The 13,967-nt window shown below is 36.1% G+C and overlaps 1 protein-coding gene across 1 annotated transcript in view; it reads left to right on the top strand.

Moving 5' to 3' along the window:
* The first annotated feature begins 7,739 nt into the window (after positions 1-7,739).
* The window catches only part of plg (plasminogen), a 62,900-nt gene continuing 56,672 nt past the window's right edge, over positions 7,740-13,967 (top strand). The window contains exons 1-4 of the mRNA XM_039748760.1: positions 7,740-7,861; positions 8,360-8,495; positions 10,133-10,239; positions 13,470-13,584. Coding sequence (XP_039604694.1) covers positions 7,813-7,861; positions 8,360-8,495; positions 10,133-10,239; positions 13,470-13,584 — 407 coding nt within the window. The 5' untranslated portion in view covers positions 7,740-7,812. The remainder of the gene's footprint in view (positions 7,862-8,359; positions 8,496-10,132; positions 10,240-13,469; positions 13,585-13,967) is intronic.

Raw genomic sequence — 13,967 nt, 5'->3', positions numbered from 1 at the left:
GGTGGCCCCATTTATGGCCCCATCTTCACAAAATTTGGTATATATCCCTGCGCTAACCGAAACCAATGTACGTACTTATTTCAGTGGTATGACGCCACTGTCGGCCGCCATATTGAACTTTTCAACAGTCTTTGTTACTTATGGGCTCATCTTCAAGAAATTTGGTATGCGGGTTCCCAACGCTAACTGAATCCTACTTACGTACATATACTGTATACGTCCATAGCCTGCACCTCGGTCACCGTGCGAGGCGGCATTGGGTCCCCCATCCCAACGCCTCCCACGTTGTTGGCTGCCTGCCTATATAAGGCTTTCCATCGCTCCGGTCTCTATATTCCCTTCTTTACTTTGCCACAGGATTCACATGTCCCTGCTGATAACTACAGCCTTTTTATTTAATCCACGGCTTCTCTGCTGTTTTATTTTTCGTTTATTACGATTATAGTTATTGTGTAGGTATTTTAGACTTACTTTACATTATTCAGGTACCCATTTCCTTTATCGTTCCAACCGTACCCCCATTAACATGTCTACCAAGGTGATCACCATCGATCAAAGAACTGTCATTTACCGAGTGGTTTCCATGCCCGGAGATGGCACCAGCCTTTTCCATTCTCTTTGTTACATATTGCACGGCCATATCAGGCTCACTCTTGATATCCGGAGGAACATTGTGTCTTATGTATTGAATGACTGGGACAGGTTCAAGGTGTGGACTGATGACGGTACAGGAGATAATTATACTACACAGGGGCACTATAAGAGTGAAATGCTTAAGCCCTTCACCTATAGTTCTGCATGTGAGTTGATGCCTGCCTCTGAATTGTTCGGTTGTCGCTTTCAAGTGTATCAAAATGGCCAAATATTTTACACCTTTCGACAACCGCCAATGCCTCTTAAACTTCTTAGATTCACAGGTGACAATTTCAGTAGTGGACACTTTGATGTTTATGAATGTTTAAACTCTCAAAAGCTGGATGCGAAGTTATCGATGAAACCAGTTGTATGCTTACAACACTTGACAGATGCCGAATGTCACTTCAACACAAGTCCTGCAATCACTGTCGTAATTGAAACAAACCATGAAACTCAAACCGATTATGACAGCAGCAATCCGAGCTGTGAGATTTGAAACAAGATTACTGTTCACATGACCAACTGTTGCATGCTCAAGAGTAAGCTCAGCGCACAGCTTGGTCATATTACAACCGGAAGGGCCGAACTCACAATGTGGTATACAAAGAGATCCTTAACAAATAATTATTGCTATATTTTCCCTCAGTTTAAAAAGATTTAATTTTCTTCTTAATAAAAATTTTAAGGTAGTACTTCACTGCTGAGAAGCGCGGGTATTTTGCTAGTATATATATATGTTGTATAGTTTACTGTCAAATAATATAATACCTACCAAATTTGACAGTAATCTATGCAACATTCCATGATCTGCTTCTCGCAACTGAAAGAGGGCCTTGTGGCGGATGTTTGCCGAATGGCAGACCAACCACATTCGTTACCTGGTAGGTAAACATCCACACAATCAGGTTGGGATTCAGACTATGAATGCAATGAATATATATATATATATATATATATATATATATATATATATATACTGTATACTGTATATATATGCAGGGTGGCCCATATTTATGTATATGATGTTTCACAGGCTGTAACGTTTAAACTACTAAAAGTAGTCGAAAATGGCTTTGCTGTGCAGCCTGAGAATGGGAGTAATGACATACTGGACTGGGCAACCTCTGCTGTGTTCAAAAACAGTATGGCGGCAAATTGATTGTCGCTAGAGTAGGATACCAGTACAGATGTGCGAACTGCTTGTGACAACATTGCTCTTCAGGTGAGTATCGATCTGAATGCCGCGTTGGTGGACCACGCCATGGAGAACAGGGGATGAAACAACATTTAAGATTCTTAATGTTCATGTTCCATTATGTTACTTGATAATAACATTGGTAGTTTTCTGACAATAACACCTTTTCAGTCATATACATAAATATGGGCCAACCTGTTTATACACACACAAATGCACACATTTTTTTTTTCAAATGCCAGAAGTGCTGCCAGTCAGTTGGACAGCAGCATTGCAAATCTCACCTAGTTTTCTTAAGCCCATACTTGCCTGCTACAAATATAATGGCAAAGAAGGATTAGGAGATTGATTAAAATCAAAAATACTGAGGCAAAGTAATTTACCAGGAGTTTAAAACAACCTACTGTATTACTAAAACTAGAATGCTAACCAGAATGAAAGTGAAAAATAATGTTCAGAACCAGAAACAAAGGACAGCACTGTTCTCTTCAGCTGTGGGTTAAGATTAAGATGATTATTTTGATCTTGGCTTACAATCTTAGCTTTGTGCATTCCTAATATTGATCTTCTTTGCTTTTTTTTTCAAATAACTGTTGCTGCTTTCAAGGGAGCAAATGGTTATGTTCTTTTCATACTTCTTCTCTACCTTGTGTTTTGTAACATTGACTGGGAACAGCTTGGATCAGAAGTGCAAATGTGTAATTAGAAGAAAAAAAGGTGTCCTCATTATAATGCCTAGAATAAAGGGCTCCAGCTTTCAAGCCCTTTCACAACTTTCTGAAGTGGAAAGTTCGGTTTACACATTCACACACACACACAACAAGAGATAAAAGTACTCTGCAGAAAAAATCGAATTAGCCCCTGAACTGGAAACAGAGAAACATAATTTTTTTGCTTAAGAAATTACATTGTCCTGATATTGTATTAATGATACTGGCCGCAGTGACTGTGATACTCAGACTTCTACTGACATGAGCTCTTCCTGCTACTGAAGAAACCGGACAAGACAGGAAATAATTGATGGAAAATATCCATCAATTACCAAGTTCTGTTTTGTGGTCTGATCTATACTAATAAAAGGCAAAGCCCTCACTCACTCACTCACTCACTCACTCACTCACTCACTCACTCACTCACTCACTCACTGACTCACTCACTCACTCACTCACTGACTCATCACTAATTCTCCAACTTCCCGTGTGGGTGGAAGGCTGAAATTTGGCAGGTTCATTCCTTACAGCTTCCTTACAAAAGTTGGGCAGGTTTTATATCAAAATTCTACGCGTAATGGTCATAACTGGAAGCAGTTTTCTCCATTTACTGTAATGGAGATGAGCTTGAACGCCGTGGGGGCGGAGTTTCATGTGACATCATCACGCCTTCACATTAATCACGCAGTACATAGAAAACCAGGAAGACCTCCAAAAGCGCTGAAGAAAACATGCATTATATAATTGAGAAGGCAGCTAAACAATAAGAAGCGGCGAGTGACATATACAACCATATTCATGAGTTCTGCTACTTTGGAAACAAAGCACGATGTAAACCTACACTTTAAATTAAGTTCATAGACAGGCTGCCGCTGGCATTTGTAATTTAGTGCCTGCCCATATAAGGCCGTCCGTCAGCGGCAATCCAATAGCAAACTGCCACTAAATATTCACGGGTGAAGGACTGTGCTTATGGAGAGGAAGATGAGATGGTCAGGGTGGTGTTTGACACAAACTCAGCGAAACTGCGAGAGAAAGTTTTAAGTGCCAGGACTAAGGTAACATTAAATACAGCCATGGACATAGCACGAGATGGCACCAGCACAGCTGGGAACCTTCGATGCATGTACACCGAGGCTCACGTGAACTGACGCAGTGCACAGATAAAAGCAACAGTTCCAAAGAGCTGAACAAAAACCGAATTACACAATTGAAAAGGCAGCAAAAATATGAAGCGTCTGATAAAGCATATTCATAAATCCAGCTACTGCGGAAACAAAGCACACGGTGGAAAAAGTCAATGTCCCGCTAAAGGAAGACAGTGTAAAAAAACCCGTGCATGCAGTGTGTCAGGTCTCAGATAAAGAAGAAGACGAGCTGTTTATTGATGCAGTAAGAAACGAATCGATGAATGAAACCTGTCATCTTTACAACGATTGACAAACACGGAATGTAACTTGAACACAACACATCCTACAAATACGAACCTGATTGAAAGAAATAATGATAATCAAATCCTTGATGACAGCAACACTCAGTAACACTCACAAAACAAATACTGTATATTGACAGTCATGTTACGTTATTTTTAAAATGTTCCCTTTTCTTTTCTAGCTTTTTAACACACTACTTCTCGCTGCGATACGCTGGTATATATATATGTATATATATATCCCGATCTACATACTCGAATAATGGATACTTTATTCGCCATCAATGATTGTTTTGGTAAAGCCATACTCAGTGTATTCATTAGATGAACGGTAAAAAGTAAGAGCGAGGGAGGATGACTTATTGAGGCATGCAGGCTGTAGTGCGTCAACTCTATCTGAATTGCGATCACATTTGAAAAATATATCTTTTCAAGTTCTATTTAGTCCATATGTGTCAAACTCAAGGGCCACGGGCCACATCCGCCCGCGTAATTATATCCGCCCGCGAGATCATTTTATATACTGTATTATTGTTATTAATGGCCCGGTATATGAAGCGCTGGTAACACAATAAACTACAGATCCCATAATGCAGCGCTTCAGCTGCCTTGCCTAACACTTACGCGTTAATCAAGTCTAGCTTATGATGCTGCAAGTTATTGCGAAGCTAGCTCACACGATGCTGAAGAGAAAAGTTGATTCTGAAAATAGAGCCTTTAAAACCGATGGGAGGCTGAGTATATGTTTACTGAACCCGTGTGTCTCATTTGTGGAGCTAATGTGGCTGTAATTACAGAATTTAATCTAAGACGGCACTATGAGACAAAACATCAGGGTAACCTGAATGCAATGCAGAAGATACAGAAAGCAGAAGAATTAAATAAGAATCTGACACTTCAGCGGACGTTTTACCGTGCACAATCACAAAGTGATTTCAAGTGAAGCTGCTTTTATGGGAGACACAAATGCACCAGTGCACCTTGCCCCACTTTCCCTGTTGCCAAGTAATGTTAAACCAAGTCGTCACTACGGTGTTCCCAAATCGCACTTTGCTGATAAACTGAGCACTGCACTGAGTTTGCACGGCGCTTTGGTGACTTTGAAGAACAAAAAAAGTCCGTCTACATGCGGCTCAAACCTTGTGCATGTTTGGTAGCACATATCTGTGTGAGAAGCTCTTCTCAGTGATAAAGACTAACAAAACAGCACACAGGAGTCGCCTCACTGATGAGCACCTGCAATCCATCCTGAGAATCTCCACAACACAGAACCTCACACCAAACAGAAACGAACTTGTTGCCAAAAAGATGCCAGGCGTCCAGCTCTAAAATGACATATGAGCAAAGACAACTGAATGATTTGATTTGTTATTGCTGAAAGGAACACATTTTATTTATATTTCCAGGTTTTGTTATGCAGCATGTTCATATTTGAATTTGTATAATTTTGACAGGATATATTTTTATGGAGAGCAAAATCTTTTGGGATATTTAAAATCTAAGTTTATTTTTATATAAAATTACATAAGAGTAAAGAAATTTGAATGTTTGTTCTTTTAACGTTTACTTTATTTCTAACTTGTATAATTTAGACAGGATATATTTTTATGGAGAGCAAAATATTATAAGTTGTTTAAGGTTTGAGTTGATTTATTCAGGAATAATATTCCTGTCTGTTTTTACCATTCCTACCAAAGATATTTCTGTCGACTAAATAAAAATTCCTTCTATTTAAAATTTAAATAGAACTTGAACAAATACGATAGTTCATAATATCCACGCAGACTTGCACGTAAGAGCGGGAGTTATCCGTTTTAACAAGCAGCGTATTGCACTGAAAAGAAATAGCTTTGTGTGTATATATGTAGATATGTATGTATATGTATATATATGTTTATATATGTGTGTGTGTATGTATATATATATATGTATTTGTGTGTATATATGTGTGTGTATGTATGTATGTGTGTATGTATATGTATGTGTATATATGTAGATATATATATGTGTATATATATGTGTATATGTATAGATATGTATATATATATGTTTATGTGTGTGTGTGTAAATATATATATATATATATATGACAACAACACTCATCACTCACAACAGTGACAAAACAATTACATTGACAATCATGTTACGTTATTTTCAAAATGTTTCCTTTTCTTTTTCATTGCTTCTTTAACACACTACTTCTCCGCTGCGAAGCACGGGTATTTTGCTAGTTAACTAATATGGAGAAGGTAGGTTGCAATTTGCAAGAGGCTGTGTTGATATTGTATTGAAAGAAAAATCAAATGGACTCCTGCATGGACCATCTGCTACATGCAGTGATAGCCTATAGCATCTCTATGATACAGTATTTATAAATATTTTTTAAATGGGATATAAAGTAAGATGTATCATGGAGATAAAGATCCATCTCTTTTGTGTTTCAGTTCCAAATGAATTTCCCAAAATTCTAGAAACTTATACATTTTAGAGCATTCCTTTTGCAACGAGTGCAGAATGCAGCTACTAGAATCCTAACTAGGAAAAGAAAATCCGAACACATTTCTCCTGTTTTGATGTCGCTACACTGGTTACCTGTGTCTTTCAGAATTGACTTTAAAATTCTTCTTATAGTTTACAAAGCCTTAAATAATCTCGCTCCATCTTATATATCGGAATGTCTGACACCCTATATTCCAAATCGTAATCTTAGATCATCAAATGAGTGTCTCCTTACAATTCCAAAAGCTAAACTAAAAAGAAGTGGTGAGGCGGCCTTCTGTTGCTATGCACCTAAAATCTGGAATAGCCTGCCGATAGGAATTTGCCAGGCTAATACAGTGGAGCACTTTAAAACACTGCTGAAAACACATTACTTTAATATGGCCTTCTCATAACTTCACTTTATCTTAATCCTGATACTCTGTATGTTCAATTCATCATAATAACTATTCATGGTGGCTCTAAAATCTGTACTGACCCCTACTCTCTCTTGTTTCTTTTTCTTTTTCCGGTTTCTCTGTGGTGGCGGCCTGCGCCCACGAACCTACTCAAAGCACCATGATGCCCCAGCATTGATGGACTAAAAGCCAGAAGTCCACGTGATCATCATCATCATCATCATCAAGTCCTTCCGTGAAAACCATAAATACAAAGAGGACTGTTTCATTTATGTTAGGTAGATTGCCCAGAGGGGACTGGGCGGTCTCATGGCATGGAATCCCTGCAGATTTTATTTTTTTCTTCGGCCGTCTGGAGTTTTTTTTTGTTTTTTCTGTCCCCCCTGGCCATTGGACCTTACTCTTATTCTATGTTAATTAATGTTGACTTGTTTTATTTTCTTACTGTGTCTCTTATTTTTCTATTCTTCATTATGTAAAGCACTTTGAGCTACATTCTTTTGTATGAAAATGTGCTATATAAATAAATGTTGTTGTTGTCGTTTTAAATGACTTGTATTTAAATTGTCAAAGATAAATTGAAATAATTGTGCAATGGGACTGTATTTGTGAAGTGCCTTGCATAATGTTCACTATAAATATACATCATGTAAATAAAACTTATTTGCTTTATTGTTTTTGTTTTGATGCCCCCAACATGAGGTTCTTTGTACAGTTTAAAATACATGTTAGGACTGGAAAAAGCTGTGGACTTTAAGGAGTGCTCAATGCAACCTGATTTTGATATTCACGAAAGAAAATTGGACACTGCCTGACAGGAACTCTGGTCAGTGTGTGTCCTTGTGCTGACAATCATTGACTTCTTTGCCCCACTTTGTTTGCTGAATTGAAAAGCTAATAGATTTGCAAAAGACTTCAGAGGTTTGGGTTGTCAGTACCAAAATGGTTTCCTCTACGGCAGCTGTGCTGCTTTTCACTTGGCTTTATTCAGGTAAGCAGACTTCTTTCAAAGAAATAAAGTCATTGTGGAAGACACAGAGACAGACTGAATTATTTTGTTAGACATATGATTTTTGTTTTTTGTTCTCATGTAGGTAAAATAGTATTGCATAAAATGTCCCAATGACGTGTTTTGAATGTTCTGTTTGATCAAACAAATCAGACCTATTGACACTTTGTTATTCAAGGTTGTCAGTTTGCTTTATTAGTCAAAATGGTGGCTATAAAACACTGATTATTTTAAACAGCTAAAAACAGCATATTTATTCTTTTCTGTCATTTATATACTGATTATAGGGTCATTACATTCAATTTATATTCAATCCTGTACTCTTTGAAGTAAGCTATACAAAAATTAATTGAATTCAGCTTGCTGTCACATAATAATTGAAATAGAAGTAATTCTTAGATTTGTTTTCAGCTTTCAGCATCTTTTCTTGGACAAATTTACACTTTTCTGTGCATATTTCTTGCTTATTCTTTTTTGTAGTGAAGGCAGGCCCACTAGATGGTTATTTGAGAACAGAAGGAGCATGGATAAAGCCTATCCTCAGAAATTCTTATGTGACTTCTAGTGATATACTATGTGCTGAAAAATGTGACTCTGAGACAAGGTTTACATGCAGGTAATGTTTTCTTACAAAAAAAGCGTAGCAAAGTCAAGTTTGGATGAAGATTAATGCAACATGGCTATTGCAACATTTATTTGTAAATTAATTTCTTTTGTCTTTTATTTAATGAAGCAATATTAACACCACCACAAATTCTTTTTAATACAGAAGTTTAGTCAGTTCTGCTTTGCTGTGTTTAAACATTTACCAACAAATTATATATATATACTCTGGAAGATGACACTATGTTAGATTTGTGAAAGCCAACAATCAGTCAACCACTAATAAAAGGCAAGAGTCGTTCTTGTCCAACAATGAGAACTGCTGGCATACAGGCTGAAGAAATAAATTAAATGTTCCTCAAAGTTAGTTTAATTTAGCACTCATTTATGTTTAGTTATTAAAGTTACAATAATTCATTATTAATTACAACAATTCTGACAATGAGTAAATTAATTTTTTCAGAAGACAGAAATATACTGTTGTTGCTTTATTTTTATCACCCCCTGTACAATATCATCATATCTTTTAATATGTCAGTGAAGCAAACTAGCTGAAATCAATTTGATTTTGGCTGATTGCACTAATTTACTCACATCTATACTCTAAAATTATTGAGGCATAGCATATTAGAATATTCACAATTAATTGAAGTGATTCCCTTTTGGTATACTGTACATACAATGATGTAATTTGTTTAAGAGACAAATACTGTACAGCAAAAAATTTGTTTGACTAGAGTTTTTTTAAAGTTTTTCTATAGCATTACATAGTTAAACTCTATGGCAAAGGACGCCACATGCACACGGAGACAAGGATGGTTTTGCCGATCATCTCCATCTCTGGTCTGTAAACATGCTCGATGAATGTGAGATTGTTAAACTCCTCATTTAAATTAATTTACTGACACTGACGGGGAGAGCAATCAGAGTTAAAATGTAATATGAATATCCACAGGCAAAACTCAAACTGAAGGATTCTTACATTATAAGCAAGTCACTCTTTTGAAGCACACTTTTGACTTTCATTTATAAGAACTAAACACTAAACATACTGTACACATAATGAATAACTCCTGAGCCCAGAATCAGTCTGTGCTAAAACATATTGCATAAGATAGATATTTATATTATGTCTAATTTGTTATGCTTCCCAAGTATTAAAGATGCAGGTAAAGCATTTAATTCAAGATCAAAAGTCTGATTTAATAGAATACCTGCTTAAAAATTTTTAAGAAGTGGCAGAGTTTTGCAAAAGTGAATAATCTAATAATACAATTAGGTGAAAATGAAGAGGATTATTTTAATTCATTATATACAAATTATTTAGCTTTTACACATGGATTCATTTTAGCTTACTCTATGAACATTTCGGTGGTTTGCCTACCAGTTGTAGAAAACCTGATCTTATTTGCATTTTCACTTCCTGTTCAACTAAATGAAGATAATGTTGATTTTTTAAAATTTCTTGACTCCTGTCACATTTACTCTGTTATAGTCTTTCCTGAATCCTGGCAAAGAGTCCACTAGCCTATCTCTAATGATGCTGTCTTCCTTCCTGCAGATAGAATTTTTTTTTTGTTTATTTAAATTTTATGAAGAAGATGTAAAAATGTTCAAGTTATTTATTAATTTATTGCGTTTTTAACTTAGGTCATTTGTGTACATCCAGAAGGGGCAAGAATGCATTACATTTACAGATACAAGTAAAACAACCCCAGTGCAGCGGACAATGGATGCTGTGTTATATGAAAAGAAATGTAAGTGGTGAAGAATCATTCAAAATAACTACAGTAGAGAGCTGTTGGAAAGTGACAGTAATGTTAAATGAGATTACATCAGAGAAATGTCAATCTGTTAGGGAAGTTAAGATACGTACTTTTATTTGTGTTCACTTACATAGGATAGTAACTAAGAAGACTGGAGTCTGTACTTACTATAGAGGACAGCTTATTGTTCTCAGATCAGGAATAAGACCCTATTTCTCTGTAGTAGTTACATGGCAACACAGAGAAGAAGGTGTGGAAACATGTTACACTATTCTAATGGATCATTGCACCGTCTTGTCACAAACTGTTCCATTTTTCTGCAAACAGAATTTTTCATAACGTCAACATGATTTCTGTCCACCAAACACAATGAGGCCTGGATAAGACTAATCACAGTGGTTGGGAAGGCCTTTTCTGTAAATCTTTTACTCTTTATACACATTGATTTTTTGGACCTCAGCTAAAATGTTACTATTTGTAAACATTTGTGGTTAGACAAACAAGAGGTTAAATAAAGTGCAGAAGGTTTAGTTAAACATAAAAAATAAACACAAGGCCTGTGTTTACTGGAAAGACTTTAAGTTACTTCATCATACTGTATACTTTTACAATTATAAAGTAGTGTTTTTGTTATTAATTTTCATATGTTAGTTTTCAATAGGAAAGGCAGAAGAAATGGATAACTGAATATGTTTTTTATTCATGATAAAAAACATTTAAGCAGGATGCTTACAACAAACCATCATCACTGAGATTTTCTTTTCAATCATTTTTTATTATGCATAACACTTTTAAAGCAAGAAAGCAAAAAATATAACAGAAGTTTTATAGGAATATTGAGCCACTGCATGGAGACTGCAGAAGTCATAGCTTCAAGTGAAAATATGAAACAATATTAGGAATGAGCTTAACAGTTGTAAGGTAGTAAGTGTTGATATATGAACACAGCAAAGTCAGAATCAGTTTTCAAATGTTTAAAAACACACTAACACTCAGCAAGCTAGAGACATAATTTGAATTGGAGGCAGACTTAGGAAGAGGCTCCATTAAATGACACAAAAGATTAAATTGTGTTTGCCAAATGCTACATAAAAAAAGATTTGGAGAAGTAAGAAAGGCTATTGTCACAAGATCCAAATGGCATTGAAGATGGAGCATTGCAGGCAGGAAAGAGTGGCATGGGCAACTGCAGGTCTCACCAAGATTTGCAGTATGTGAAAGTTTTCTTTCTGTGTTTGCAACAGGAATAGGTACCTTAGAATTGTGTAGTTCATCAGATAATGCAGGCAGCTAGGGAGCTGCTTTGAAACCCAGGTACTTCAAGGCCAATGAAAGGCCCGTGACTACATGAATACCAGAGGCTGGTAGGTACAGCCCTATCTTAACATACCACTTGTAAGTACAACACGAACCCAGATGTGAAAATGCATGTCAAGGAACACTACTGGGACTTGCTTATACCAACAGAAATACAGTATGTCTACATAATGCCTTACTGTGACTGTGATGCTCAAGTCAGAAGTATTCTTTCTTTTGAATTTTCTTGCTTTATGGTCATTCTAGTTTGTATTCAGACCAAAGTGTGTGTGTATATTTATTTATTTACTTACTTATCTACCTGTTCATGTATTTATTTATTTAAAAAGCTACTGTAAAAAAGCCAAATTTCCCCCTTGGGACAAATTAAGTTCTGACTATCTACATAATTGCAGGGCTGAGTTAGAATTGACTACAGAAGTGTTGAAATTGTAAAACTGGAAGGACTGAATTATGTAAGTCAGAGTGAGAAAGAGAAAAACAGAAAGAGGGTTGGCTGAAAGTAAGGGTAGAATATGGAGGAACATTTTGGCCATTCACATGTAGGTAAGTGAAAGAGTCACCACACTAATCAGGGACTTGAAACTGAGATTTATCATGATGTGTTTTAGATAGATAGATAGATAGATAGATAGATAGATAGATAGATAGATAGATAGATAGATAGATAGATAGATAGATAGATAGATAGATAGTATAACAAACAATAACAACTCTCCCTCACACACACACCAGAAATTACTAAAAAAAGAAATACCTCTGACTTGGCTAAAGATGAAAACAGCAGTCATAGTCATATATAATATGACTACTATATTGTGTATTATGTTTTGAACTGTTTATTGTATTTGATCCCTTTCCAATATTATTTCTGAAATAAAGTGAGAGTTAGAATTTACAACTTTATAATTTGGCAGAGAAAAGTTTTGAAGATGATTTTGTATCTTGCAGAAAGTCTGTGTAGTTGAACCAACTGAAGAGTAATTCAGTAATTGTATTTGGTCTGAAGCAGGATACTGAAAGTAGCGTTGTGAACCTGTTGTTCTCTGTTCATACTGTATATCATGCCAGACGATCATCAAACTTTCCTTGAAACCAGAATTGCAGAAATCATTTTGAAGGTGAATGAAGGTGTGATAGGGTGAAGATACACTCTGGTTATACATCACAGAAATGTTGGCAACTAATGAGATTGTAACCAGGTTCTCTGTGCTTGGGTATGCTTCCTTACAGGTCACCCTCACAGGACCCCAGGGATGCAGACACAGGTCTGGTCCCAACAGTATATGAAGAGTTTGAGCTTTAAAAAAACTTTGTCAGCTCAAGTGCCTAACTGGGCTTGTAACTGAGAGAGTGTCTTTTACCTAAGTGTCCTTGCTCTGTTTGAGCCCTACTCTCAAAGCATGAGAATGGTTATAAAAGATATTCACAGTTATAATTAAACACAAGGATCAGAAAACAATTAGGAAAATTCCCAAATCACATACAGTAAATGATTGAAACGAAGATGAAAAGTTCCACAGTGTACAGGAAAACCTTATTTAGTTGTGCTAATCAACATGCAACTTGTTACCATTTAGTCTCAGATAGAAAGAATCTTGTGGACTTTCTACTGTGCTTAAATATGAGATTTCTCAACAAATGATAGGTTGAGTTTAATCTGTGTTAAAAGTGAGGCCATCTTAAAATAACATACCTGATTGTGTTCACATCATTTGTGCATTCAGCAGTATTTATTACTGTCATGCTCAATTCCATTTTGCTTTCAAAAAACTTAAAATTCTCTTTCTTTTGCTCTGTCAATTATTAATTTGCATTTTTCTGTGAAAACCTTTCAAATATAATTATAATAACTACCATGACTAGTATGACATACCTCTTTTGCTTATTATCTTTGTTTTCAGTATACCTTCAAGAATGCAAGACAAACAATGGTGTTGACTACAGAGGAACCATGTCTAAAACAGCATCAGGAAAAACCTGTCAGCCATGGGCGAGCACAACCCCACACAAACCCAAGTACCTATAATTTCAAAGTATATCTTAAAGTTAAACTGAATGTTATCTTGCTCAAAACCTGCCTTGAGTCAGTACAGTATTTACTTTTGGGATATTTTGCCTTGGAATCATAATAGGAAAATTTCAGTTGTCAAGATACAGACAGATGAACTGCACACTGGGATGTACTATATAAAGCAGGGGCAGGGCTAGGCAATGCTCTATGAAGACAAAAAAAATCACACTCGCAAGAAATATACAATAAATGTTATGCCAGTACAGAAACATAAGTGCTGACAGTGTAAGATATGCCATTTAACTAAGGTGAACAACAGAGAAACAACAAAGGCATGAACAGCTACACAGAAGAGAGGATGTAGCAGAAGGTAAAGGAGCAAGCATAA

Source organism: Polypterus senegalus, chromosome 3, assembly GCF_016835505.1.
Source record: "Polypterus senegalus isolate Bchr_013 chromosome 3, ASM1683550v1, whole genome shotgun sequence".
NCBI lineage: Eukaryota > Metazoa > Chordata > Cladistia > Polypteriformes > Polypteridae > Polypterus > Polypterus senegalus.
Note: the sequence above shows the minus strand (reverse complement) of the source record. Positions and strands in the feature narration are given on the sequence as shown.